Source organism: Aythya ferina, assembly GCF_964211825.1.
Source record: "Aythya ferina genome assembly, chromosome: 19".
NCBI lineage: Eukaryota > Metazoa > Chordata > Aves > Anseriformes > Anatidae > Aythya > Aythya ferina.
Genome location: NC_140309.1, coordinates 7,519,646 through 7,544,008, shown reverse-complemented (window position 1 = coordinate 7,544,008; position 24,363 = coordinate 7,519,646). Strand labels below are relative to the sequence as shown.

Below are 24,363 nucleotides of genomic sequence, written 5' to 3'. Positions count from 1 at the left end.
TCTTTTTCTTCCTTTGGCGACACACTCCGTAGAATGGGTTAGATTCTCTCGTCGTTTCTTTCAATGTGAGTTTGTGCCTTTTTTTTTTTTTTTTTTTTTGTCTCCTAATTCTTCCAATACAGGCATATTGGAAACGGAAATCTAATAAAATACTAGACAGAGCTTCACGCCCCGGCCTCTTTTCTTGGGGACAGGGTGGATGAGGGGGGGTCCTGCTGGGTGGTGGTGCCCCTCAGGACTGCAGCGGGACCTCGGACCTCGCCCCCTCGGTCCTCCCGGGCGCCTGGCGGCGTCGCCGCCGCCCGTTCCCCGTGCTCCCGCCCCGTCACGGGGCCCGAGGGGCGCGGCAACGGCCGCCCGGCGGCTGAGGGGAGGGAGAAGAAGGGAGGGAGAAAGCCGAAGGGAGGCCGAGGGCGAGGCCGGGGGCTCCCCGGTGCCCCCTCTGCTGCGCGTCCCTGACTGGAGCCGTGGCGGCGGGGATGGAGCCCGCGCGGCCGGCGCTGAGGGGACTGAGGTGAGGTGAGGGGGGGAGGCGGGACCGAGCGCGGCTTCTCGGGCTGGGAGAAAACAGGGGAGGCTTTGCGGAATTACCTCAGAATTAGCGAAACCTGCGGTCCTGCTCATTAACGGGGGCGTTAGGCTGCTTGGCGAGGTTACGTGGTCACATGAAATGGGGGAGAAAAGCTGATTCTCCGGGCTGAAAGCTGTGGTGCCGGGGGCGCCTCAGGGGGGATTGTTTGGGACCTGGGGATTTTGGGGAGACCTACTTAGCGTTTAATGAGGGCAGAAACCCGCTGTGCTTGCTGGTAAAGTGTCAGGTGCCTTAAATTCTCAACTTGTGAGGAGGGAAGAGCTCAAATACATCTCTAGCTTCTGCTCTTAACGTTGTTTTTTATGTTGCGTCTTCTTTGAAGATAAGTTGTGGCAGCACAACCGGTGACGGCACGCATTTGGTTGAATAAATATTCTACGCAAAAGGGATTTGAATAACTGTATAACAGGAAAAATAATTAAAAACAAAAAAAAGCCAAAAAAAGCCTAACAGAAAGATTTATTCACAGATCTTAAAGCCACAATACCACAGTATTATAAATAGAAAGAATCCTCTGCTGTTTGATTATTGCAGGGGTCAGTGACACCAAATGCCCTCAATAACTTGCTCGTTTTGAAGGATGTGTTTGCAGAAGGCGTGCTTGGCACTAAAGTCCATCAGTATTGAAAGTCTCCGTGATAGTTTGGGCAGTACTGTAACATTCCTCTGGCAAAGGATTTTTTTTGTAGTATCAAGTGAAAATTGGGATCGCCGCAGCCTTCCCCCATCACTATGGGCAGTGCCTGTGGGGTCTTGTGAGGTAGCAGGGGGCATCTGTAGGGCTTTGGGGTTGTGTAATGCTAAAGGTTGTTTGCAGGTGCGTTTGTGTTCCTCACTATTAAGTCTTTGTTGCAGACGTAGTTGTGACCTGCAGTGAAACTGGATTTTCATTCAAGTTTGTGCAAGTATTTTTTCCTTTGGTGTAAATTCTAGTACTGCGGTCTTTCCTCATGTTCTCATTAGGAAACTGGGCAATATAAGGAACTTGATTTCTGTCAGTAACAACTGATGACTCCAATGTTAATTCAGTTTTGTTTTCTCAGATAATTGTCTGAAGAAATTAACTGGGGGAGTTCCCAGGTGGTGTATCTCTTTGATGGCAGAGTGAGATCTGCAGTATGCAGACTTTTGTGGATCACTGAATTTGTGTGGGATGCAAGGTCACTTTCCATCTCTTCCACGTATATCGTGTGTCACCTTGATTAGGCAGTTGATTAGGGCATAAAAATATTGCCATAAGGGGCATAGTGGCATAAGTTTCATTATTTAGTCATCCAGCAGTGTTTGTAGGGTTCAATAAGATGAATGGAAAATTAACAGCTTAGGTTTTTTAAGCCTTACCTGTAACAAGATTGATGGTAAAGCAAATCCCTTTTTAGAAGCTCTGATATTGAAATCACCATCTTAAATATATTTTTATAAAATAGACAAGTCCTATGGTATATGAATGTTTCTGATGCTGCTTGACAGCAGGTTTGCTTTCTTTTGGTCAAAACTGTGTACTTGTACGCTTAGAAGCTGGAGATTATATTTTTGCTAACCTGTGGATAGAGGCACATGATTGATTCAAACCAACAATAACTTCTTTTAAATCGTGAGCTTACAGAATTAGCCACACTAAATCTATTAGGAAGAAACAATTCAGTGTGTGAGGTAGGATGTGGTTGCAGCTTTTGTAACAAGCTATTGAGCGTGGTGGTAATGCTACGGGTTGTTTTTTTTTCAGCATTGCTGCATCTACTTTTGGCCTTTTGCATTAGAAGCAATGCTGAATTTCACATGAGTGAAAACTTGATCTGGAAGACCGTTAGCCATCTGTTCCTTTTGTGCTCAAGATTTTAATGGGCTAGTCCTTCAGAGCGTAGTTATTCGTTTCTTTTGAGCAAATGGCATCCTTTGGTAGTGAAGACGCACTTGAAGATTCAGCAGCCCTCTCCCTGCATGATTTAGAAAGCCTGCACAACATCCGCAGCCGGTCTGCGAGTTTCAGCAGCACAGGGTCCAGCAGCCGCTTGCAGCTCCGTCAACGGGTGGCCCAACTTATGGCTTGCGTAGAGGATATCAGCTCAGATGATGAGATTCACGAAGAAGTGTCTCGCACTCTAGATGAAGCTTTCCTTATCTGGGGGAAAAAGCTGAAAGAGAAGTGGCAAGAATTCAGGTTTTGCTCCCTCTAGTTGATTGGCTTTGTGTTTTGTTTTTGGTTGTTGTTTTTTTTTTTTTGGTTTGGTTTTAATGCTAGCCAATAAATAGATTTGAGATTGATGAGAAGTGGCAGAAAATCTTCATTTTCTGTAGACAGAAATTCCGTGGGGAAAGTAGATTCATATAGGGCTACCTATTAATCTTTAAATTTTAGCAGTGGTTTTGTATGATTTTGTTTGCTTGTTTGTTTGTAGGCTGCACTTAGTTACCTGGAATGTGGGCACAGCTTCTCCACCTCCTGATGTCACTAGTTTACTTCAGCTCAACTCACTGGGCCCAACTATGGATATGTATGTTATAGGGTAAGTATATGTTCAAGAACTTGCTTTTTAAGTCTCTTGCAAAACTGCTAAGTTTCAGCAGCTTGCTGTTGGTTTCGGGAAGACTGTACAGTGTGAGTTGCCACCCAGGAGGTGGTTTAATATCAAGCCTAGCAGAAGGTGAAGACTAGAATTAGTGACTTAGAACAGAGATGATTTATAGCAAGAGAATCTTCTCTCCTTTCTGTTGTTTCATGACAAAATAGAGAATAACTTTTTCTAAACACACAAATTAAAAAGTATTTCAGCTGCTGTTGACATTGCATAGAGCATAAGCATATTCCTTTTGATATGAAAGTTATCCAAAATTCAGTGTGTTTTAAAGAAATAATTGCAAAGTCATTATGCGCAATCCAACATGTTTTCCAAACTCACTTGAAATTTTTAAAACCTGAAAGTCATGTTATTTGTTATAATAAATCTTAGCATTGCTTTAAACTGACTTCAGGTTTTTATAAGCTCCTTTAACTTTGTTTTTCTCACTGTGATAGACCTGTGGATGCTTACAATTAAGACATTGAACAGCAGTGAGAAACTTTAGACTTAATGCTGGGAGAGGTCTTTTGTGATCTGTGTTCTGATAAGGTCATATGAATTCTGTCAAAACCAGGTGGTACAGGGAGAGTAATCTTGATGTGTTCAGTCTACAGGAGGTGAACTCAAGAATCACAAATTTTTTGTCTGACTTGGCATTTGATGATCCATGGAGCATTTTTTTCATGACTGTGTTGTCTCCATTGGGATATATCAAGGTAATTGTTTATCTCTCATAAGCATTACGGCAGTGAAGGAAAACATCTCTAGATCCATTTATGCATATTTTTTTCTCAAACTCATTCCTCTCCATAAAAGATAAGTTGGTGTTTTTTGCACATGTCAGTCATTTCCGTATTTGCATGAATGTTAGAAATAATTCTCTGATACACTTGTGTTTTTCTACTTTATTGATAAAGACATTTAAAAATGTTCTCTATTATTGATAATCTGCTGAATTTTAGCAGTAAAAATTCAACTTTAAATTTATTTATTTCTCGTTTTGGAACTGTTGGGAAGCTTTGATGGAAGCCCAGCTGATAAACAGCAAGAAGTTGTTCAGATGTACTGGCAATGACCAGTTTAATTGCTGCAGAAGCATATGATGAGTTAAATAATCACTCCTGTCATAATGAGAATACATTCTCAAGGAACAGAGTCATGAAGTTTACTTAAAATTAAATGTGATGTAAACGTAACACTCAACAGCATATTTCCTGTGGCCACAATATCTCTATCTCTCTCTTATTTGTAGAGAATTTTTTTGCTCTGTGCAGTATTGGGGAAGTGTATTGTGATGCTTCTAAGGTAGTCTGCTTAAGTACCTGCTTTCACTATAACTGTCCCAAGCAATGGCAGTGATTTTCGTTAAGATTGGTAAGGTTTCTTCCTTTTTTTTTTCCCCCCAACTTATTTGCAGGTGAAAATAGATTGCGTATATGTAAAATGGGATTTTAGCAGGGTATACAGATCATTCTGAAGACTTTATTTCAATTGAAGACCTAGAACATTGTATGGTAGCTTAAACGGCAGGATTTTTTGCTAATACATGGGGCATAAGGTCAGCTAAAGTACTGGCTGCTTTAGTAATGTGAATAGTAATGTAGGAGGGTATCCTGAATTTCCCTAATAAGTAGATATTAAAAGCCTTTTGAATATTTTACTGGTTTTCTAAATTGGGCATTGTTTCAAGGTGATTTTGCTGAATTTATTATATTATCTGCATGTCAATCAGACTCAGTAGTTATGCAATTCTTTTAACTGTAATTAAACAAAACAAAGGACCTATTGGGAATTAATAAAAAGGAAAGAAAACATAGTTAATTCTAGAATAAGTCACTGCTGATGACGATTCAAAATCAGTCTGCAAGCTGATGTTCAGGACGTGTGTGCAGTTAAATAGAATTTCTAGTGGCATGCATGGTTGATTTTGAATTCTAATTTATAAATGCAGCACTTTGGACACACTGAGGAATGCATGCTGCCACCTAATGGTTTTCAGCGGGACTGGATTAGCTCTCATAATGAGAGGAGAACGAGGTCATTGACATGTCTTTCATGTTACTGGCAGGCCAGGTCAAAATCAAAACAGGCAGGAGAGCTCACCCTAGGACTCATCTGGGAAGCTGGCTGATTTAGAGAGGAGCAGTTACCTGTTGTGTGCTGAACTGTGACGAGGCTGAGTGTAGGGGACTATTAGTCACCCTTGGGCGTCCTGTCCCCTCAGTAACAGGGTCTGTTTCCACAGTGTGAGGTTAGTTGGGATTGGTCAGTTCTTTCACAATAAACATCCCCTCTATAAAAGGTTTTTACTTAATTTGGCACTGCCTATTGGTGCGAATTATGCTAGTTCCAGCAGAGGAGAGATCTGTTGTGTTTTGACGCTCAACACCTGTAAAGGGAAGAGGTGTCATAGTGGTCTGTGGATCTGGAGAAATGTCTGGAGACCAGCCCAGAGCAGATTGAAATGTAGCAAATAACCTTGAGCTTGGGAAAACAGAAAGAGTTGAGCCCCAGGACCAGGTCTCTCTTTACTGAATAAGGTCTATAAAGGGACAGAAAAATACTGTATCTCATCAACAAAACTTTGGATACAAAATTTTGTTATTTGATTGGATACAAATATTTGTTATCTAGTAACTGTGATTCATCATTTTGTTACTCTGTTTAGTATTTTATTGGGTTCAAGGACAAGGAAAATGGTAATGTGTATTCTCAAATCACTTAACTGTGTAGATGTGGAGGCAAAGAGTGAAGGAATTCTGTAGTAAAATTTGGGCTCAGTTGGTATATTTCTGCAGTTCTATAGTCAGTGTTAATAATCGTTTTTATTCTTACATAGTCTGTCTCTAAGTTCACCCAACTCAAAATTGACCAATTTCAATGTGCATTTTAAATTGGATCATTATCATTAAAACAAACGCTAAGTTTGGTGTCTTTTGACAGGGACAACATAAAGTTAAAATTCATAAATTTTGATGATCGTCTTCATTACACTGTCTTCACAAAAAAAGAAAGCCCAAACCAAACATACCTTAAATGTATATTGAAGCTGAAATAGCGTCTTATGTCCTATGTGAGCATCTTTGCTTTGAAGTGTTCAGTACACCATTTTTTAAAGGAATAACAGGCTACTGAGATACTCCTATTTACAGCTTGCTGTTTTTGCAGATGCCTAGGAGCAACTGCCATGCCTGCTAGGTATTGTAATGGGATTTAGAGTGATCAGTTATGTGCTGAAGGATGTTTCAGTTTGAAAAATATGCTTCTGTCGGAGAACTTGTAGGTGTGCAATATTATAAAATGGGTGAAAAATGAAGGATTTGGTTCTTCATGAACAGGCTGCTCAGAGAGAAGTGAGGCTAGTGAGGCAGAATAAAGGTCTGCAGAAATGTTTTGACAAACACATTTTGAGGTTAACTTCATGTTTGCAGTATAATACACTAATGTTAATTAAGAGATAATGTTAATTTAGAGATTCATCAAAAATTTGTTTATGAATAAGTCTACTGTAGGAACATATGCTTCACAGCACTGAAATGTGTCTGCATGTACGATGTCCCAGTACTGATGCCAGGCTTGGCAAAGGGATTGCATGATTTCTGCTCTGGCATTCCTTACCTAACAGCTCCTATGAAGTACATCCAAAGAGTTCCAAATTGCTCTCTGGAAACAATCATTTTGTATCTTTTCCAGCTCTCCTCCGTTCGCATGCAGGGACTGCTACTTCTGATCTTTGTGAAGCACGTCCACCTTCCTTTCATCCGGGACGTTCATACCCACTACACACGCACAGGCCTGTATGGATACTGGGTAAAGAAACAACCGAGACTTGATTGCCTAAATTGGTTACTTGTGCTTATGATGCTGTGTGCCTCTAAATGGTTTTGTGGTGGGAGAGAGGGTATATGGGTTACTTAAAAATGAATAAGCAGTGAGACTCAGTTGTTTGAACCTGGTATGCAAATGTGTAGCAGAGACCATAATATTTTAACAGTGTATTAGCTGATATACAACAACTTAGATTTTAATTAACACAATTTATTCCCATATAAATATCTAAAAAAAAAAAAATCTTGCTGTTATTAACCATTGTGTTTGCAGTTGTTGACTGTGGATTTAGAGAACATTAATTTTCTGTGTTCCAGGGGAATAAAGGAGGAGTCACCATTCGCATGTCCCTCTATGGTCACACAGTTTGCTTCATAAACTGCCATTTGCCAGCACACATGGAGAACACAGAGCAACGACTGGATGACTTTGAAAAAATCCTGGAAATGCAGTTTGAAGGAGAGAATATTCCAAGTACCTTGGACCATGAGTGAGTTGTTCTGACTCTATTCTGTCTGTATTGTTTTTATCTGTTAAATAGTAGACTCATGTACCAAGGAGTTTGGGTTTGGGAGTTTTGATGCATCATTGTTATTTTAAATGCCTTTTCAGAATTAATCCTGAATATTGGGAGGCCAGGTTGAAAAAGCTGACCTGAAGTCTATTTTGCCAGACTGTTCTCTTCCAATCCTGAAGAGAAGAAGCTGCATATGCCAGAGGCTAGAGAACTTTAGAAGCTTGTTTATACCAAAAATAGTCTGGATCACTATTAAATGACTGTTTTCCTCCCATTTTTGGAGGAGATTTGTGATGTTATGTTTTGGTATGTTTTTATTCCTGTAAAAATTTTAGTATCTAGCTGAGGGCTTCTCAGCCTTTAAATTCTTGATTGATTTCTGTAGTTATATGAATTATACTTACTTCAGGTGTCTCACCATTTCTTTCAACAATTTTTAATTAAATTATTTATGTATTTCATTGTTCTCATGTGAGGATTCCCCACGTAATGCTGGAATCTAAGGATTATAATAGAACTATTTAAAAATGAGTTGAGACAAAATGTTTTAGATGTTGGTGGGTTTTTTTGTTTATACCCATAAAACTACCAGGCCAGATAAAGTGATATTTCATACCTATTCTAGATTTAATTGTTAATGACTTCATTAAAATTATGTAAATATATATGACGCAACTTTCAAATCATTAGTTTTCCTATCCTAGTATAAGTGTTTGATATTTCTATTTAATGTTTCATTTTCTTGATAGTGCCTGTTGAATTCTTCCCTCGTAAGTTAATCAGTTCCTACAAATCTTCTGCCTTTGTGTGTTTTTTGTTTGATTTGTTTTGTTTTGTTTTTAGCATTCTCTTCTGGTTTGGAGATTTGAACTTCCGGATAGCAGATTATGGCATACATTTTGTCCGAGAATCAATAAATAACAAGCGTTACAATTTGCTGTGGGAGAAAGACCAGGTATGTTGTATTAATTTGTTATGTTTTTAAAATTACTTCTATTATTATTTTTAAATGAATACAAACACACCGTAGTAATTAGCATTAGTTCTTGAGTTTCTCATTTCTATTAAAGACACAAATTCAGAGTAGTCTTGAGGTGGAACAGATCTATCTGTTTGCTCTTTCATTTCTCGGTCATAAACCTCATTTAATTACAATCTTTTTCTGCCTTTGTTTAATTTCTTACTCATTTACAGTGTTTGTGTTTGACTGAAGCTTTCTTTGAACTTCATGTCTTGTGAATTGTTCCTCACATTAATTTCTCCTTCTTTTCTGCTCCCAAGAATTGTTTTTAAGAGACTCTTATTCTGGCATTTGATCAGAACTGCTACAAAACTTTTAAAGAGATCATGTCAGGAGTTCTAGCAGTAACAAAGAGACACTTCTGAATTTACTTTTTCAAATATCTTATACTGACTGAGATGTTGAATTCTTCTTGGAAAATGCTTTCTCAGTTCCTTTCCCAATTAACTTCTAAGCTCCAATTTTTAAATGTAACTAAAAGTTGCTTTTTATTTCCGCAGTTAAATATGGCAAAAAAGAAGGAAGCATTTCTTCAGGAATTCATAGAGGGTCCTCTGCAGTTTAAACCCACCTACAAGTTTGACCTTTATTCAGATGTATATGATACAAGGTAAAAGCACAGTAAGATTTGTTCAGACATGGAGTATTACAACATGGTACTTGAGTGATATATAACTTTGCTAAACAAACGTAAATTTCCTGAATGCGCTAGTTAACTGAAGCTGTTGAGCTATTCTGATAGGCTCATTCAGTGGACAAATCTGAACATTTCTAAAGAAGCCTGAGCCTACTGATTGCACGAGAGGAGCAGGAGTGAAAAGAGTGAAAAAAGTGAAAAAGAAAGCCCAGCTTTCTTTTTGGAAAGACTAGATTAACAGGATAAACTAGTACTTGTTTAAAATGTGTGTTATTTTTTTGTTTTTTGTCTTTAATACTAAAATCATCCTTTGATTATCAGAAATAAGCAAAAAGGAAAAGAGTAATCATCTGCATTTTTTTGTTTGCCGTCTCTACATAAGCATTTTATTTGATACTGCTTGCATTTGAAAATAAATGCAAATGTGTCTTTATAAATAATTTTAAGTTGTAAAATGGAGTAGCTTAAGTTTCCAAAGGTTTTCTCTGACACTGAAGTTTGCTTTTAAGTATAAATCTTACGTTTCAAGAGAAGGACAAGTTCCTGTCCAAACAGGGGTTTTGTACTGATCTTTTTCTTTATTTCCAGAGAGCAGAAGTCCCTGTTTTGGTTTAAGTAAGAAGATAACCTTCTGGATTTCATAGATTTGTAAATATTTCAGAATCAAAACAATGCTCCTTCTGAGCTTTTGATTTGATTTTTGTGAAATATTTGAAAATCAGATGACAGCTGATTTTCTTCAGGATTTTCTGAACCTGTCTGAAAGCTGTAGTGTTATCTACTCTGCTGTTGCACTTAGTCTTTGAAGTTTGTTTGGATCCAAAGACGTTTTGCTCTCTAATTGAGTGTAAAGCGAGATAATGGGACTTGCAATAAATCCATTTAACAAAAAAATGCATAAAAATCCAAAACTAGAAATTCTAAGGATGATTCACAGCCTAATAGTCTGTGTTGGCTTACTTACAGAACAGAATGTATGCTTATGCATACTGTGTGCTTTCTGCTGTTGCTGCCAGAGGTATTCTGGTTGGATGGGGGCATGATCATTAGATCTCAAGACACTTGGGTCTTTTGAGCATCACTGAAAAGTGTGCTTCACATTTAATCTTTGATGCTTTTTCTATGTGGATTTTGAGTTTTTCTTTCCCACCTAGTATGCCATTTTCTCTAAACTAGTGAGTGTATTAACTTTAAGCTGTTCTTTTGGTATTTTCTTGCACAGCAGAGCAGACATATGGCAGCTCATAAAGATTTCTGTCGGTTTATGTAATTACTGGAGTGAGCGGGATATAGCCCCTTAGTCATTTAAAATCTTTCCACCTTATTAAAGGTGAGTCAGACTTGTATATGGGAAGGGGTGAAACACAAATATGTTGAATATTGAACTAAATGGCATTTCCAGTTTGTGATTTTGATATTAAACTGACAGTTTTCCTTACACATCCTGCTCATTAACTTCTATAATTCAATCTAGTCCATTCTAATTCCTCTTCCATAGGGTATGATCTTTTCTCCATTTCAATTTGAAGTGATACATCCATACAGAGAGTTGCTGTTAAGGCTTCCTCCCACTACAGAGAGAACCACCGAAGGCTCATGTCTTCTGTTGTTATTGATATGGTATAAAAGGAAACTCTGAATTACGATTGCAGCTTGATATACAGTACAGTCGCAGGCACAATTTTATTGATTATGGGATTTTTATAGTCTCTTGTTACGGGACAGCAATGGCTTGCAGACTTGGAATACAGACTAGTGCAGGTTAGAGGAAAACATTGCTGTGTCACGTGCGATTAATATAAGTTACCTAAGTTTGTCCAATTTCAGTTTTTAAAGTAAACTTGTTCTCAAAAATTTTCAATAGTTTCAAATACCATTCAGACTCTTCCCACGTCTTTAAGTTTATGCCCCTTTCCTCAGACTGACCAGACATTTGAAGCTTAGGGCAGTTGTTGAATCATCTCAACATTCTTGCATGTTCTTATGGAGTGTATTAGGAGAAAGTATCATTTCCTCTACGAAGCTGACTAACCCATTGGAATGCCCTTCTCCCATTCATTTTACTCCTCTTTCAGAAACCTATGAAACTTATCTCCAGTACATGGAGTTGCATTCAAATTGAAGAATCCTTGGTTGTAAAGCATGTTGAACAGAGCTGTAAAATGAAGGTTGGATACGATTGCCTTCTTATATTAATACATATCTGACAGTCTTTCAACTATGAGTAGATTTTGCACACTATTTTTAGCTTTTCGCACTGTTTTTTTCTTCTCATTTCACTTTTATACTTTATTTCTGTAGCGAGAAGAAAAGGAAGCCAGCATGGACTGATAGAATTCTTTGGAGAGTGAAAAATCTCTGCCAGCATGCATCAAAAGAACGCGAATTCTCTGAAGAAGAACAGACAATTTCTGTTACGTTGAATAACTATATCAGTCACATGAGCTATGGAATCAGTGATCACAAACCTGTTACAGGAACTTTTGGGCTTGAGGTGATGTCCCACTTTTGTTGTTTTAAAAATAAAATTGTTTTTCTACGCAGTTTAAAAAAAGAAAAACCGTTTTTCTACGCATTCTAAGTCTTAATCTCTGTGTTTTGTTCTGATTAAAGTGAAGGCAGCAAATTGCTTTCAGGTTATTTTCATTTGTTTAAGAGTACCACAGCAGGTGTGGCAGAGAATAGAAAAGAACAACTGAAAGAAAAACAGACTTGACTGACTTTAAATTTTGTTCTCTTTCTAGCTGAAGCCTCTTCTAACAGATCCTTTGATCACACTGAATCCTGAGGGTGAGTGGAGCGCAGAGCATGACGTTCTGATCCGCTATTCTGCAGTGCCTGAATTCTCAAGCAGTGCTTGGGACTGGATTGGACTCTTTAAGGTAACATTCCTGCATTGTGGCTCTTTAATGAAGATGGTGGATATGACAGGAAGAGATAGTTGATAGTCTTCTGGCATAGGACACTGTGATTCTTGCTAGTGGAAAGCTTTCCAAAATAGTCTTGTATCCTTGATTGCTGGTAGGTTCTGTATGTGAGAGTTTAGTTGCCTCTCAAGATGACTGTGAACTTTTACACAGTCTTTTAATTTTCTGCTAAAATAATGTGGTGATGTGCGTGAGTAAAATGGTTGTCAGGAGCTGTGAAATGGAGTTGCCTTCCCTTAATGCTTATGGTTCAAAAGATTTACTCGAGAGAGAGAACAAATGAAAGGAAGTCAGTGAAAGTGTGTGACAACAGGCCATTCCCATCCTCTCAGAAATTAAAGATATCTGCCAGCCCCCAACTGTGTTCATCCTAAAAACAAAATGTTTTATCTAGTGCAGTGAATAACCGTGCCTCTCACATCTTTGAGTTTTCCATGTGACACATTTTTTGTTTCCTTCAGAAAGCTGATGGTTCACATCTTTCTTTGTAGGTGGCTTTCAAGCATGTGAATGACTATGTTACTTATGCTTGGGTAGAAGATGATGAAATTTCTTCTAACAAGGACAGCAAACAAGTAAGCCAATTTTTTTCTTTCTAGTGTAGTTTCTTACAGAACATTATTCAAGGATCTCTTTGTTCCATATCTTCTTCTTCTGGGTTTTGTTTCCTCTGATTTCCCAGTCAAACCTATCTGGGAATGATATTACTGTTTAATATACTTCTAAGTTGTTTTAATTTTCAGATAGTCCAGCATATGTTCTCAGGTATGATCATGTTGCTTAAAGTAACTGATGAAAAATATTGTTCCTGTAGCCACCTTTGATTTTATTTTGGTCTATTTCTGCCACAGAAATATGTAACTGGCCATTTTTTTATCCGATTGTCGAAGTTTCTCAATGTGTCTTAAATATTTATTTTATGATTTTTTCATTACATTTTCAGTACTGTAGGTACTTTGATTTGACTAACACAATTAGTTCCAGATGTCAAATACAGCTACTGATCAGTGCTTCTTAGACTTTTATTCATTTTGGCTGCTAAGTGTTTTGGCCTCATCTTATAAACTTCTCTGTTAAATAGCTTTCAAGTTGTGACAACTTAAAGCAATTTAAAAAATAATTTAAAAGTATTTTGCATACAAATGATCTGTATTTTGCTGAACAAATAGGAATTTAAATTTAATTTTGGGGGCAAAGTGGAAGGATGGATGAAACTTTCTGGACAATAATGGAAAGCGGTTGTTTCTTGTTAGAGGTTAAGTTAACATCAAGTTTATAAACAAGACCACAAATTGTCTTGTACTCGAGAGTCAGTATTCTGTCTCTCAAAATTTCTCTGACACTTTCTGACTCATCTCTGACTCTTTCCCATTACTAAGCTTAAAAATCTAAGCATTGTTAACATCGTTTTAGCAGGGTACTGTGGGAAGCAGTTCAGGAACCTTGAGTCTTTAGGACAGTACAAAACGGAGGTGGTGTGGCTGTTTCATGTAACACCTGGTTATTGCCACCAGGAGGCAGTTCATCTCCCTCCTTGCTGCTTGTGTGGCCTTGCCTCTTCCCTTCTAACAACTCTTTCCTCTCACATCTTGCTGAACCAAGGCAGCTTGCTAACATGGTGAAGGATATTCACTTTTTTCTTCCTGGCTTTTCAGATGTTTTCCTGAATTATTTCTGTGCTCATCCTTTTTAGTTTATGTTTAAAAATTTGCTTATAAGCAGCAAGTACTGAATTTTATGGTTTCCTGAAAGGCAGAGACTACTTCTTGAAAGTTGTTTTCTCTGTGGAAATTACCCTTTGCCCCTGTTCTTATTTTTGCTGACAGGTTTACATGAGTGCTGCAGAAATTCCTGATGCAGGAGGAGAATTTTTGCTTTGTTACTACAGCAATAATTTGCAGGCAATAGTTGGTATCAGCCAGCCTTTTCAGGTAATACATTTGGAAACTTTGATTAACTTTGGCTGGGATTTTTATATGCATCTGAACGTAGGTGTGTGCAACTGGGTTAATTCCATGGGAGATGGCAGCAGCAATAATTGCAAAAAGTGTATGTGCTGGCTAACAGCCAGTAAAAGAATTTGCTGATGTTCTAAAAGATTCTAAGTAGCTATTTTTGCAGCACGTTGTTCTAATGAAATAAGGCAGCTCTCTCTCATCTTTAATTTTTTTGGAACTTCGTGCTCTGCCAGTTACGTCCCTGCTTTCCATAAAAATGAGAACTCCAAATGCTGCCAAGTTTCTGACAGATTGTGAGTGAACTTTTTCTGATCTCTTCTGTGGCAGGTTTGCATGGAAGTGCTTCCTGTATCACTTAAATTAGGGAAAGACAGGGCAGTTGGAATTCAAGTTATTTGTTTAACAGGCTTTGTTTAATTTCCGGAAGGTTAACTTAACCTGTACAGAGCAGACGAAGTGACCAATTGTCGCTTCTCTTTGCCAAAATCATTTTGTTTGTGCATCATTTCCCTTGCTGCCATGCTAACGTGTTGTGGGATGGCTGAAATGGAAGTTCTATGTTGTTGTTGGATGAAGGGGGTTTTAGAAGGCTGTGACACTCTGTTACTGTAAGAGATACAGTAATGAAATTGCTGAGCTGGCTGGTAAACCTCAGTGATAGTGTTCATCTGTTTCTTATCTATTGGTAAAAATTTTCTATTACATAGTCCAGTATTTCAGCTGTCTCGGAGCTTAAAATCTGTTACAAACTCTGCAGCATAGTTATCACTTCTGTGTGAATATAACACACCATATAAATATAATAAACTAAGTCACTTATAGGATACCTTTCTTTTTCCATGATGCTTAATGTTTTTATCTTATTAATGTTTTAATAGATTTCTAAAGCTTCATAATTTCTGCATATAAGCATTTTTTTTAGTTTTTATCAAATATGCAGCATATCTTTATATGATGGTATATCGATAGCATTTAGAAACAGTGTGTTGCCCTATTTAATTTTTCAACTATTGTTTTTCTTCTAGATTCAGCCAAATAGGACATTAATAGAAAAGGATCTGGCACAGGACGAGAACAGTTGGACGCAAACACCTGACAATCTGCAATCGCATATTGAGTTCTGAAGTCAGAAGGGGCATTCAGTGGTCCTGATTCAGGCGTCAGATGATTCTTTATGTCATAGTGATTATAAACTTTTACTCTTAGAAGATGGAGTAAGGCAGTGCAAGTAAGACAGGTAGGGCTGTTTGGAAACTGTGTAGAAGATAATTTATTGTGGAAGCATTTTTACTGTTACAGTGAGAGTAACTTACGTTAGATAGGAATTGTAAAAATAGCACCTAATGAATGCTGTGTGATTTAAGATGATACAGGCTTTTAATCCAGTGACTTAACCTAAGTTGCATTCTGTAATAGATTTTTAGGACTGTTTTGTTTCTTTTTTTTTTTTCCAGAGGATATTTTTATTTACAATACAGTATTCACTAAGCTGTAACCACTTAATCACTGATTTCTAGTTTTTTAGTTTAAATGAAGTTATTTAAAAATTATTTATTAGATATAGCTATCTAGCTTATTTTAAAAAGAAAAATTATTTGACTTTTAAATGTAAGCTAAGTACCTTATGGGAAACACATGTGGTAATAAGTCACAGAAAAACTTAATCTTTGGAGCGTGTAAATTTTCCTTCTGTAGTATGTCCCTTTTCTTCATGCCTTGCTGATACCTGTTGGTAAGATTTTTCATTTCTAATTTTTCAAGCCTGAGATACTTTTATTGAAACACACTTTTCCTGTTTTGTTTTGGGGGTAGATTCTTCTTTTACAAAACACTTCATCAATTTGCCTATGCCTTTTCTCCCTTTTTTTTTTTTTTTTAAGTAAAAATACTTTTATGTTGTTCCCTGGCTTGGAGTTAAGCAGAATCTCAAAATTTCTGAAAGCAGTAGCTTCATTTGAGAAATGCTTTAGCACAGTTATGCTTTAGGCAGTTAATAGCTCATAAAGCACTTGTTGCCAGAGAGCTAGTGAACATGCTAACCCTGCCTCTTCTCTGCTGTATCATATTTATAAAGCTAAAGACATAGTTCATCCCTGATACTATTAGGCTACATTGTTGTTAGACATACTACACGAATTGACATGAAGTGACATGAATTATAAATGGAAAACATAGTGGAACAAGGTTTTTTCTATAGCATTATCTGTGCTATAGAAAGAGTTTTTTTACCAAAAATTGTGGAACTCTTTCACTTCTAGCAATCAGACTGCAAAATTTCTTTTCCTGGTGGTGCTTAGACTTGAATGTATCCTGTGCACTTGAGGGTGGAGATAGAATAAGAAAGATCAAGTACTTTTAAAAACCTGAAAGGTATTTAGCTTTAGAAATGGTTTTGTTTGTCGATGAGGAAAGGGAGGTCTTTGGAAAGGATTTAGAAGAGACACCACCATTCCACAGAATCTCAGATTTCAGTGACAGAAAGCACTTGTTAGTCTCCATGTTCTAGACACAGCTTTGAGTTACCTACTGTGTATGGTAAGTAAAGTTAGTTGCTAATCACCGTCTTGTTGGTTATGGATGGAAAAGATAAAATTTGGCTCAAGTGGAAGAGTGAAGCAAAGGCTGCTGCTGCTGGTATGTTTATTGTGTGTCAAAACCGAGTGGTTCCTATTTTATTCTTATAGTCTTAGTTATTTCTGTTAGGATTCTTTTGCAATAGAAAGTGTATATCTTGATGGGAAATTTCTTTCTCAGTTGCTTCCTTATGTCATGCACTGTATAAAATCTTCTGGGATCCCAGAGTCTTTGTATATTGTGGAAACTATAATGGGTGAACTGGTTAGATTGTTGCAGTTTGGGGTTCAAGAGCACCTAGCCTCTGTAAATTTCAGTTAGTTGTATCTCAACTAATGCTTGGTGTTGGAAAATGTTTCCAGTTTTAAGTAGGGAGGTCAGGTTCAGAAAGATCCTGTGTTCATTGCATGGATTAAAACCGCCTTGAGGTTTACAGTGACATTCCTATTATACTTTGGAACAATATTAGAAACCGTTTTCACATTTGCAGCAGTCTTGCAAGGATTTGTGTTGCACTAAATCTTTCAGATATGTGACTTTTCATGGCAGTTACAGCATCAGACAAATCCGCCTGAAGTGCAAATAACTTGCAGGTTTTAAGTCGTTACTGTTTCTGTTTTTTTCTTGTGTAACTGTAATACCATGCTCTATGCAAGGAGATTCCCATGGAGAGCTCAAAGAACTGTGGTCTTTGAATTCCAGACCATAGCTGGTGATTTATTGTGGACCAAGATCCAGTTTCTTCTAATCAGGGTGCATCTGCCATTCACGAGCAGCTCAGAGGGGGAGCCACACAGCCGCTTTACATGGGCGAGAAACCCAAGCTCCTTAATGTTGTATGAGAACTGATAACTCTCTCAATCACTGGAGACAGAAGCTGCATTTTGTAAACTAATCCTTTGCGCCACGGGACTTCACTGAAAATGCCCACAGCAGCTGCGATTGAATCTGATCGTGTGTTAGGAAGATGCTGTACAGAACTGTATACTTCTTTAAGATTATGCACACAGTAGCAGTTTTGTTTACTACTGTTACCTATGGTAGCTTTTCAAACTATTCCATGATCTGTAATGATGCATTTTCTAATGAAATTTATCTTTTTTTTTAAAAAAAAAAAAAAAGCACCTTTGATTGGATGTTATGATCACTGGAAATGTTTTTATACTCATGTGTTTTCTTTTCATGTATGACTAAAATAAATCCTGGCAGTGAAGTGTTCTACATGGCCTCGATTAATTTGAGAACAAAGACATTGGTTTGAGTGGGGAGAATCGATTCCATGCATGGTAACCTTTCTCCGAGAAACTCTGGTGATGTTTAATACTCACATACAGTAGCATTTTAGAATGGAAATGTCACTAATAACATATGTGGTAGGGCTTTGGACTGAAACAGAAAGCCAAAGGCAAATACAGCTTTTCTTTTGGATAAAACAGATTGATCTAAAAAGACTTTTTTTCCCCTTATAAATGAGACTAGTATTAAATGAACTTAAGTGATGCTGTAAGCATCTGTTTTGAGTTTTTCTCCCCTCTCCCTAGAAAAGGTATCTTAATACAAAATTAATCTGAAATAGTTGCATGTTTAAATTGTTGGAAAAAAAAAAAAAAAAGGTCCTCTTGCTGTTTTTTCCACCCCTAGGCCAAAATTTCAGTAATATTGAATTGCAGAGCACATGTTAGTAACAAAGGGGAACTAGCTTATTTGGTTGGCAACTTTGTTTGTTTGTTTTGTTAGAGACTTAGCACTTGCTGGGTTCAAAATCTTTATTTCAGGAGAACCTGTTTTCCTTCAATTTGATCTGTACTTTGTGTCTGTGTTAGTGCAGCTCTGTTTATGCCAATGGAGTTATGCTCCCTTACACAGGGACAGGTTTATATGGCATGGTTCTCTACGTTGTTGTTGTTTGTTTTTCCCTGAGAAAATGTATACAGGTGTGTTTTGGAAATTCTTCCCTAAATGAAGTATTGTACCGGAGAGTCAGGATTTTGTGTTTATATTAATGTTATCCACAATACTTCTCATAAATGATTCATCATCAGTTTTCAGTATTTCCTCTTGTTCACAACATTGGGAACTTCTCTGATCAACTTGGGCCCTGGTTTGTTTAGTAAGACAAATTGTCTCTGACTTAGGCTTTTTCGGTTCTTATTATTAATTTTGGAAATTACTTTTATGCTGTCAACAATACTTTCAAATGTAAAATAGCATAGGCCTTTTAGTGGGAGGCAGTGAAATATAGGTGACACTTAGTCTTGTCCCATACAGACGTCTGTATTATTTGTGATCAAAGTACTATATTTTCTGGTGAGAGTATTTTGAATCTAACTTGCATGTTTGTTTCCACAATTCCTCTATTACACAGTTGCTTCAAAATTGACTTAACTGGTTTCTAGCTGGACAGAAGAAAAAAGTCTGATGGGGTGGAGTTGGATGGACGATAGCTGACAACAACACAGTTAAAGAGAGGAATTGGAGTGCTATTTTAGCCAAGGGAAACAATGAAAAAAAGGGGGTCAGAAACAGTTGCTACTTCTGAGGCATCCTTAGATCTATTGGAGTTCTCACTTCTCATTCCTTTAAACTGGGTTTGATCTTTTTCCTTTTAAAAGGCTCAAACCACTTAAAATGCTTTCTTAACATTTAAGAACAGGTTCTACTGAATACACTTTTTCACAGGTTATGTAATTTATTTTTTTCCTTGTGAAAAGTCTGTTACATTATACTTCATATTTTAACTTTCTGTATTTTTAGTGTACGTTTACTAACAAATCTCTTCCTTCTAAAGACAACTTCACAATTCCCTGCTGTTAGAGTTTATTTTAAAATATGAAATATGTCTACCAAGGAGTGTTCGTCAGTATAGCCTTATTTAACTTCCTTATACCTCTGATTCCTAACTAACCTCAGGATATGCAGTATATCATTGCACATAGATAGTACAGCTCTGTGTAAACAGGAAATATTTCGAAGATGTCTTGCGTGTTTGTTAGACCCTAAAAATACCTTCTGATAACGACTATTGTTTCTACTACCACTACTTCCTTCTCTGCTCTTGGACACTAAGTGACACGCAGATGAACTTGTCTTAATATACTGCAGTGGAAAGGCCAGTTGGACAGAGCTTGAATTAGGTTTTCCTTGAGAGAGGAAACGATACCTTTTCTGAGAGCTCTGCATTACGAGCAAGAATATTTCTGATGGCCTTTGCTATCCTTAGACATAGGGATTTGCTATTTGAAGGTGATTGAAACGAAGCATTTTTTTTAACAACATGATATAGAGATCATAGAAAGTGCCCATCAATGCAGGAGTACCAATATTATTAAAATTAGGCAGGTAATATCCTAGTTTTCTTATACCTGTCTTTTCTTTATACTGATATTAAAAGAGAACGGGCAAAAAGATTTCTGTGTAAAGACAGAAGTGTTTTGAGGCCAGTCTTCTATAGCTTTCCCTAATCTCTGTATTCTTTAACCCTTCTTTTAGGGGGCAAACTCAAATATCAGGGAGTTGTATAGCATACAGCGTGCAGTAAGCTGTTTTTGTGGCTGCTTTGACAGCTGAGGCAATGGTACTTGCCACCTGATTAATCTGTGCAGTATACACTGTCTTCAGTTACTCTGGAAACTGAGCTACTGAAGGGAACTATACTGAGCTTGTCTGTTCAATAGCTTCAACTTAAGAAAAATAATGTGTGTGTGTACATCCCACCTCTCGTATTACAGTGCAACTGTCTTCTTCCCCTCACAAGGTCCCTGCTATCAAAAAAGTAACAACATCTCATATGTGCAGTCTAGAAAGTAGCAAGAGAACCCATGCGGGAGCATTTGAAGCACAGGTCGGAAGAATCACAGGAGGAAAACACTGAAGTCAGAAGCAGCATGAGATCTGGGAACATAAACTGGTGAGAGGAAATGCAGGGGTGTAGGAAGAGTTCAGAGAATAGTAATCTGGTAGCATCACAAAAAAAGAAGAAAAAAATAATACTTTAACTTGTCAACCATACTTTGACTGAAACTGAAAGATGTCAAAAACAGACATCAGCCATAGAGGGAAAGGTTTCAGCATTGTTTATCAATACATGCCCTACTGCAACTGGTTTTAAAGCGTATTGCCTGGCCTTGGCAAAGATCACCCCATGTTCCTCTCCGTCCTTTTCTATTTTGTTTATGCATTATAATTATAGGGTAAATACACACACACACGCACTTTAAAGCTTAGTCTACCCTTTTTCTCTTGTTCTCATTTACTTGTAGCCCACTTTTTAAAAACAAACAAACAAAAAAACCACAACACAATTCTGGCATCTGTGTCACAAATCATTCCAGTTAAACGGCCTTCACATTCTGGACTATTAATCTTCGTAACGTCTCCATATATGAAGGGTAGATAAGACGGACACGGTATTGCTCCATGTTACTGAGAATAGGTCTGGTTTTTGTTTCAGGAAGTGACAGTGGTGGTTTTTTCTTTAATCTGATAAAATCTCTTTTTCAATGTAGCCTTATATTGGAAAGTAAGTGGTCAAGGAAACCAGGATATGCCCAGTCCAACGATTTATATAATGGCTAAGGCCAATGTAAGAATGATTTCAGATACAAAATGCAGAACAGTGCCAGGCCATTTCTTTTCAGCTACAGAACAGACTGGTGTTCTGTGCCCACTCTTGAATGGCCAAATGCTTGTTAATCTTAACATCTACGTACGTTTGTTGTTTTTTTGGTCTGGTTTGGTTTTTGACAAGCAGTATCATCTTGAATTGTTCTGTGTAGAGCTGAAAACTCAGCCTTGCGTATTCAGATAAGATTGACGGAGTTGTCCCATAATAGCAAGTCTTGAAATACCCGGTGTTTAGACTGATCTTTTTTCTCCGTGGTCATTGTCAGGGTATCTGCATCTGTTAGGGGAGTGTGTGGGGATTATTGGTCTAGATGCTGCCTTAATGGATTACATGACTTCAGTAAAATGCTGTAATTACACTTAAACCAGAGTTTATGTTTACCATTTTATTTTTCTAATATTTGTAGTAGGATTTTTTGTGCAGTAACATGTACAAGTTAATTTCCTTTGCCATGATTAGTTAGCTATTCAACAATTCAATAAATAATGATTTAGATCTAGAGGAATTTGAAGAACTTCCTGTAGGCACCACAGGAGCAATCAATATTGCTCTGTCACTTTAAACTGAGCACCTTAGAGTTGAAGAAGGAGAACCTTTTCTAAATAAAATCTCTCGGTATGTTTGTAAGGTCTTTCATATTACAGTTTCGTGCTAATACCTGTGAAATAGCACACGCAATGGCTTGACTTCCAAGTCCACTGGGACCAAAATGGAACATCAACAAAGTCTGCAGCAATAAACATGAACATAAATTTTGGTTTCTTGGAACTGTCTTCACACATTGTAAGTAGTGGAAGCTAGTCTTGAACTTAATTGTTGTTTCAGCTCACACCTACACTTGATATAAATACAGAGGTTCATCTCTTCCTCTCAACACAGGGCTCTGAATCAAAGATTGCAGTTAGTTGAGGTTTTCTTCCAGAGAGATTCACTAACTTACCTTGGAAAGATGGAACTGCAAATTGAACTTATTCCTACAGGAGAAATCATCCGTGTGGTTAGTCGAAATGGAGAACACAAGACTGTAAGCCTGATTTTCTGTTGTTCTCTTTTCTCTTCTTGTATTGTTAGTTGCATGCTAAACAATTTAGGAACTGTTGTGCTGAAATGAGAAATGCTAGTGCAAAGAAAAAAAAGGTTTCCACAAGACTGGTCGCTGAAGTGACTGTAGCTGTTTTGTGAACAGTTTTCTCATTGTAATAAAAATTGGTAGCAATGAATGTTATTATCAAGTGGCTGGGAGTTTAGGAAATTATTAAAGTGTATTTCCTGTAGAAATCCTTCAGTGCACCAAAGCTGATGTAACCTGGAGTTGTTGTAATGGCTCAGCTGTGTTCACTCTGTCAGGATTCTGGAAGCACTTTCAAACAACAAAGGAGGGGAAACAATTTTCAGAAGTGTTTGATTCTCTTGGATATTGATTGTCCATTTTGTCACTAGATTCATGCTCTGAATGTTGTGGGGAGGTTCATGCATCAAAAACCTCGTGCTGGCAGAAAGTATCAAAGGACTGTTAATACTGCCTTGAAGTATTCCTTGAAGGAATACTGTCTATTCCGTTAGCTTGTGACTCTTACTGACTTAGGTTCAAGGTTTGTGTGAAAGCAAATGGAAAATCTGTGAGCTTCTCTCTAGTTTGACGTGGTAGATGCAAATATTTAGGCAAGGCACGCTACTTTTGTAGAATAATTTTGATTTTCAGTACTTGCAATGAATGGCCGTTCTGTGTGTTTTGCTTTTAGAATATTTTAACTGGATTTTTATATTTTAATTAAGAATCTAGAGACAAAACTGTGTAAAAACTTTTTTTAATCTTTCTGTGTTTAAATGCTGCAAGTGGTCTTTTTTCTGTTGTCAAAGCTTCGTTGTATGGACTTGGAAAGACAGTTGATTATGGTGAATACTGCTCGTTACGCTTTTTTTCAGGTGAATTAGTAACCACTCTTACCTAAATGCAACCATGTATTTATATTTCTTTGTCATAGGTACTTAGAACGTGTTTAATCTATCTTCAGTTCTGGTAGCAGATTGCTCAGGGCAGAGCCATCACGTACCGCAGCACACATCTGTGCACGTTGCTCCTGTTTCCGAGTATTGTCTTTCTAGTAAGTAATCTGAAACATGATGTGAAAATTGGCTAAGACACTTTGTGTGGATAACACAATTATTGGGCAGTCATTGTACTTCAGAAAAACCTGAGAGCTCTGCCTTGTTGGAAGATGAGATAGTGGCAATTCTGGTATTCTTTGGTTTCCAGTAAATGGTCTGGGACTGTCGGTGAGTGGCATGTAGTGAAAGCAGAGGACACTGGCTGGCCTGAATCCTCTTTCCCGGAGGGAACCATTCCTTTAAACCTTATCCTGAATAGCATGCCCCAGGATCCTGGGGGAGACATCAGAGAGAGAAAAGCTGTTAGTTCAGCTTTCTAAAGAGCTTTAAATCTTCATTAGCAGTCCATAAAATCGTAATTTGCTACTTTGAGGACAGCACTCTCTATTCAAGTGCTGTTGGTGCTGCAGAAATGGCCAGAGAAAAGTAGTTTACGATGTATTGTGCTTTAACACAAGCCTAAGTTTGTAGCTGAACACACTTTGAAGGGTTGCAGAATGGTTCAGCTCAGTGTGCTTGTCTGTTAGAATCCAATCATGCAGACTTTGTGGATCCTGGACAGAACACCTCCAAAATTAACACGCCTGTGGTGAACCGAGATGCTCGTTGCTCTACCTGAACTTGGTGGCAGAGCTCCCGCTGGCTTTGGGGGATCCGCTCGGGAGCTGAACTCTCTCTTTGGCCTTCTCCCAACGCAACCCTTGGGCTGTTTCCCACACCAGCAGGGAGGGGATGGTGAAGTTGTCAGCGGCGCCCCGCGTTTATCTCTCGGAGGGCCGGAGGAGACAGGTGCGCCCGGCGTGCGAGCTGCAGCGATACACAACCTTATCAGCAGGATGCCGCTGTCCTGAACAATGTAATCAGCCCGAGCTGGTTCCTGCCTCCCCCTCCGTGCTCTCCGGGACCGAACCGGTTGCCAGCGAGGTCAGGGGCTCCCCCAAAAACCCCGCTAAACCGCGGGGGGGGGGATCCCCCGGAGCTGACGGCAGGTGAGGGCGGAGGCAGGGCCGCTGCT

General features: G+C 38.1%; 1 protein-coding gene across 4 annotated transcripts; it reads left to right on the top strand.

The window, feature by feature from the left end:
- Positions 1-365: 365 nt before the first annotated feature.
- On the top strand, positions 366-17,836 carry INPP5K (inositol polyphosphate-5-phosphatase K). Of its 4 annotated transcripts, XR_014684821.1 has the most exons (14): positions 595-806; positions 1,636-1,752; positions 2,992-3,099; positions 3,761-3,869; positions 6,847-6,963; positions 7,299-7,471; positions 8,342-8,453; positions 9,020-9,129; positions 11,458-11,650; positions 11,901-12,038; positions 12,575-12,658; positions 13,910-14,014; positions 15,067-15,278; positions 17,318-17,836. XR_014684821.1 is itself a non-coding variant. In XM_084493163.1 (13 exons), the coding sequence occupies exons 1-13, from the start codon at positions 480-482 to the stop codon at positions 15,163-15,165; spliced, it is 1,410 nt and encodes a 469-aa protein (XP_084349289.1). In that variant the 5' UTR covers positions 366-479; the 3' UTR covers positions 15,166-17,836. The 4 variants fall into 4 exon arrangements, 3 of the variants coding, with proteins under 3 accessions (XP_084349289.1, XP_084349290.1, XP_084349291.1); XM_084493163.1 differs by lacking the exons at positions 595-806; positions 1,636-1,752 and adding exons at positions 366-514; positions 9,745-9,771 and having other exon boundaries at positions 15,067-17,836; XM_084493164.1 differs by lacking the exons at positions 595-806; positions 1,636-1,752 and adding an exon at positions 366-514 and having other exon boundaries at positions 15,067-17,836.
- The last annotated feature ends 6,527 nt before the right edge of the window (positions 17,837-24,363 follow it).

What these genes read in the sequence shown, in the direction of transcription:
- INPP5K (XM_084493163.1), top strand. Translation starts at nt 480, where the DNA reads ATGGAGCCCGCGCGGCCGGCGCTGAGGGGACTGAG. An exon ending in CAGGCCTGTATGGATACTGG is followed by an intron (nt 6,964 to 7,298) that starts GTAAAGAAACAA and finishes TCTGTGTTCCAG; the next exon opens with GGGAATAAAGGAGGAGTCAC. An exon ending in TGCTGTGGGAGAAAGACCAG is followed by an intron (nt 8,454 to 9,019) that starts GTATGTTGTATT and finishes TTATTTCCGCAG; the next exon opens with TTAAATATGGCAAAAAAGAA.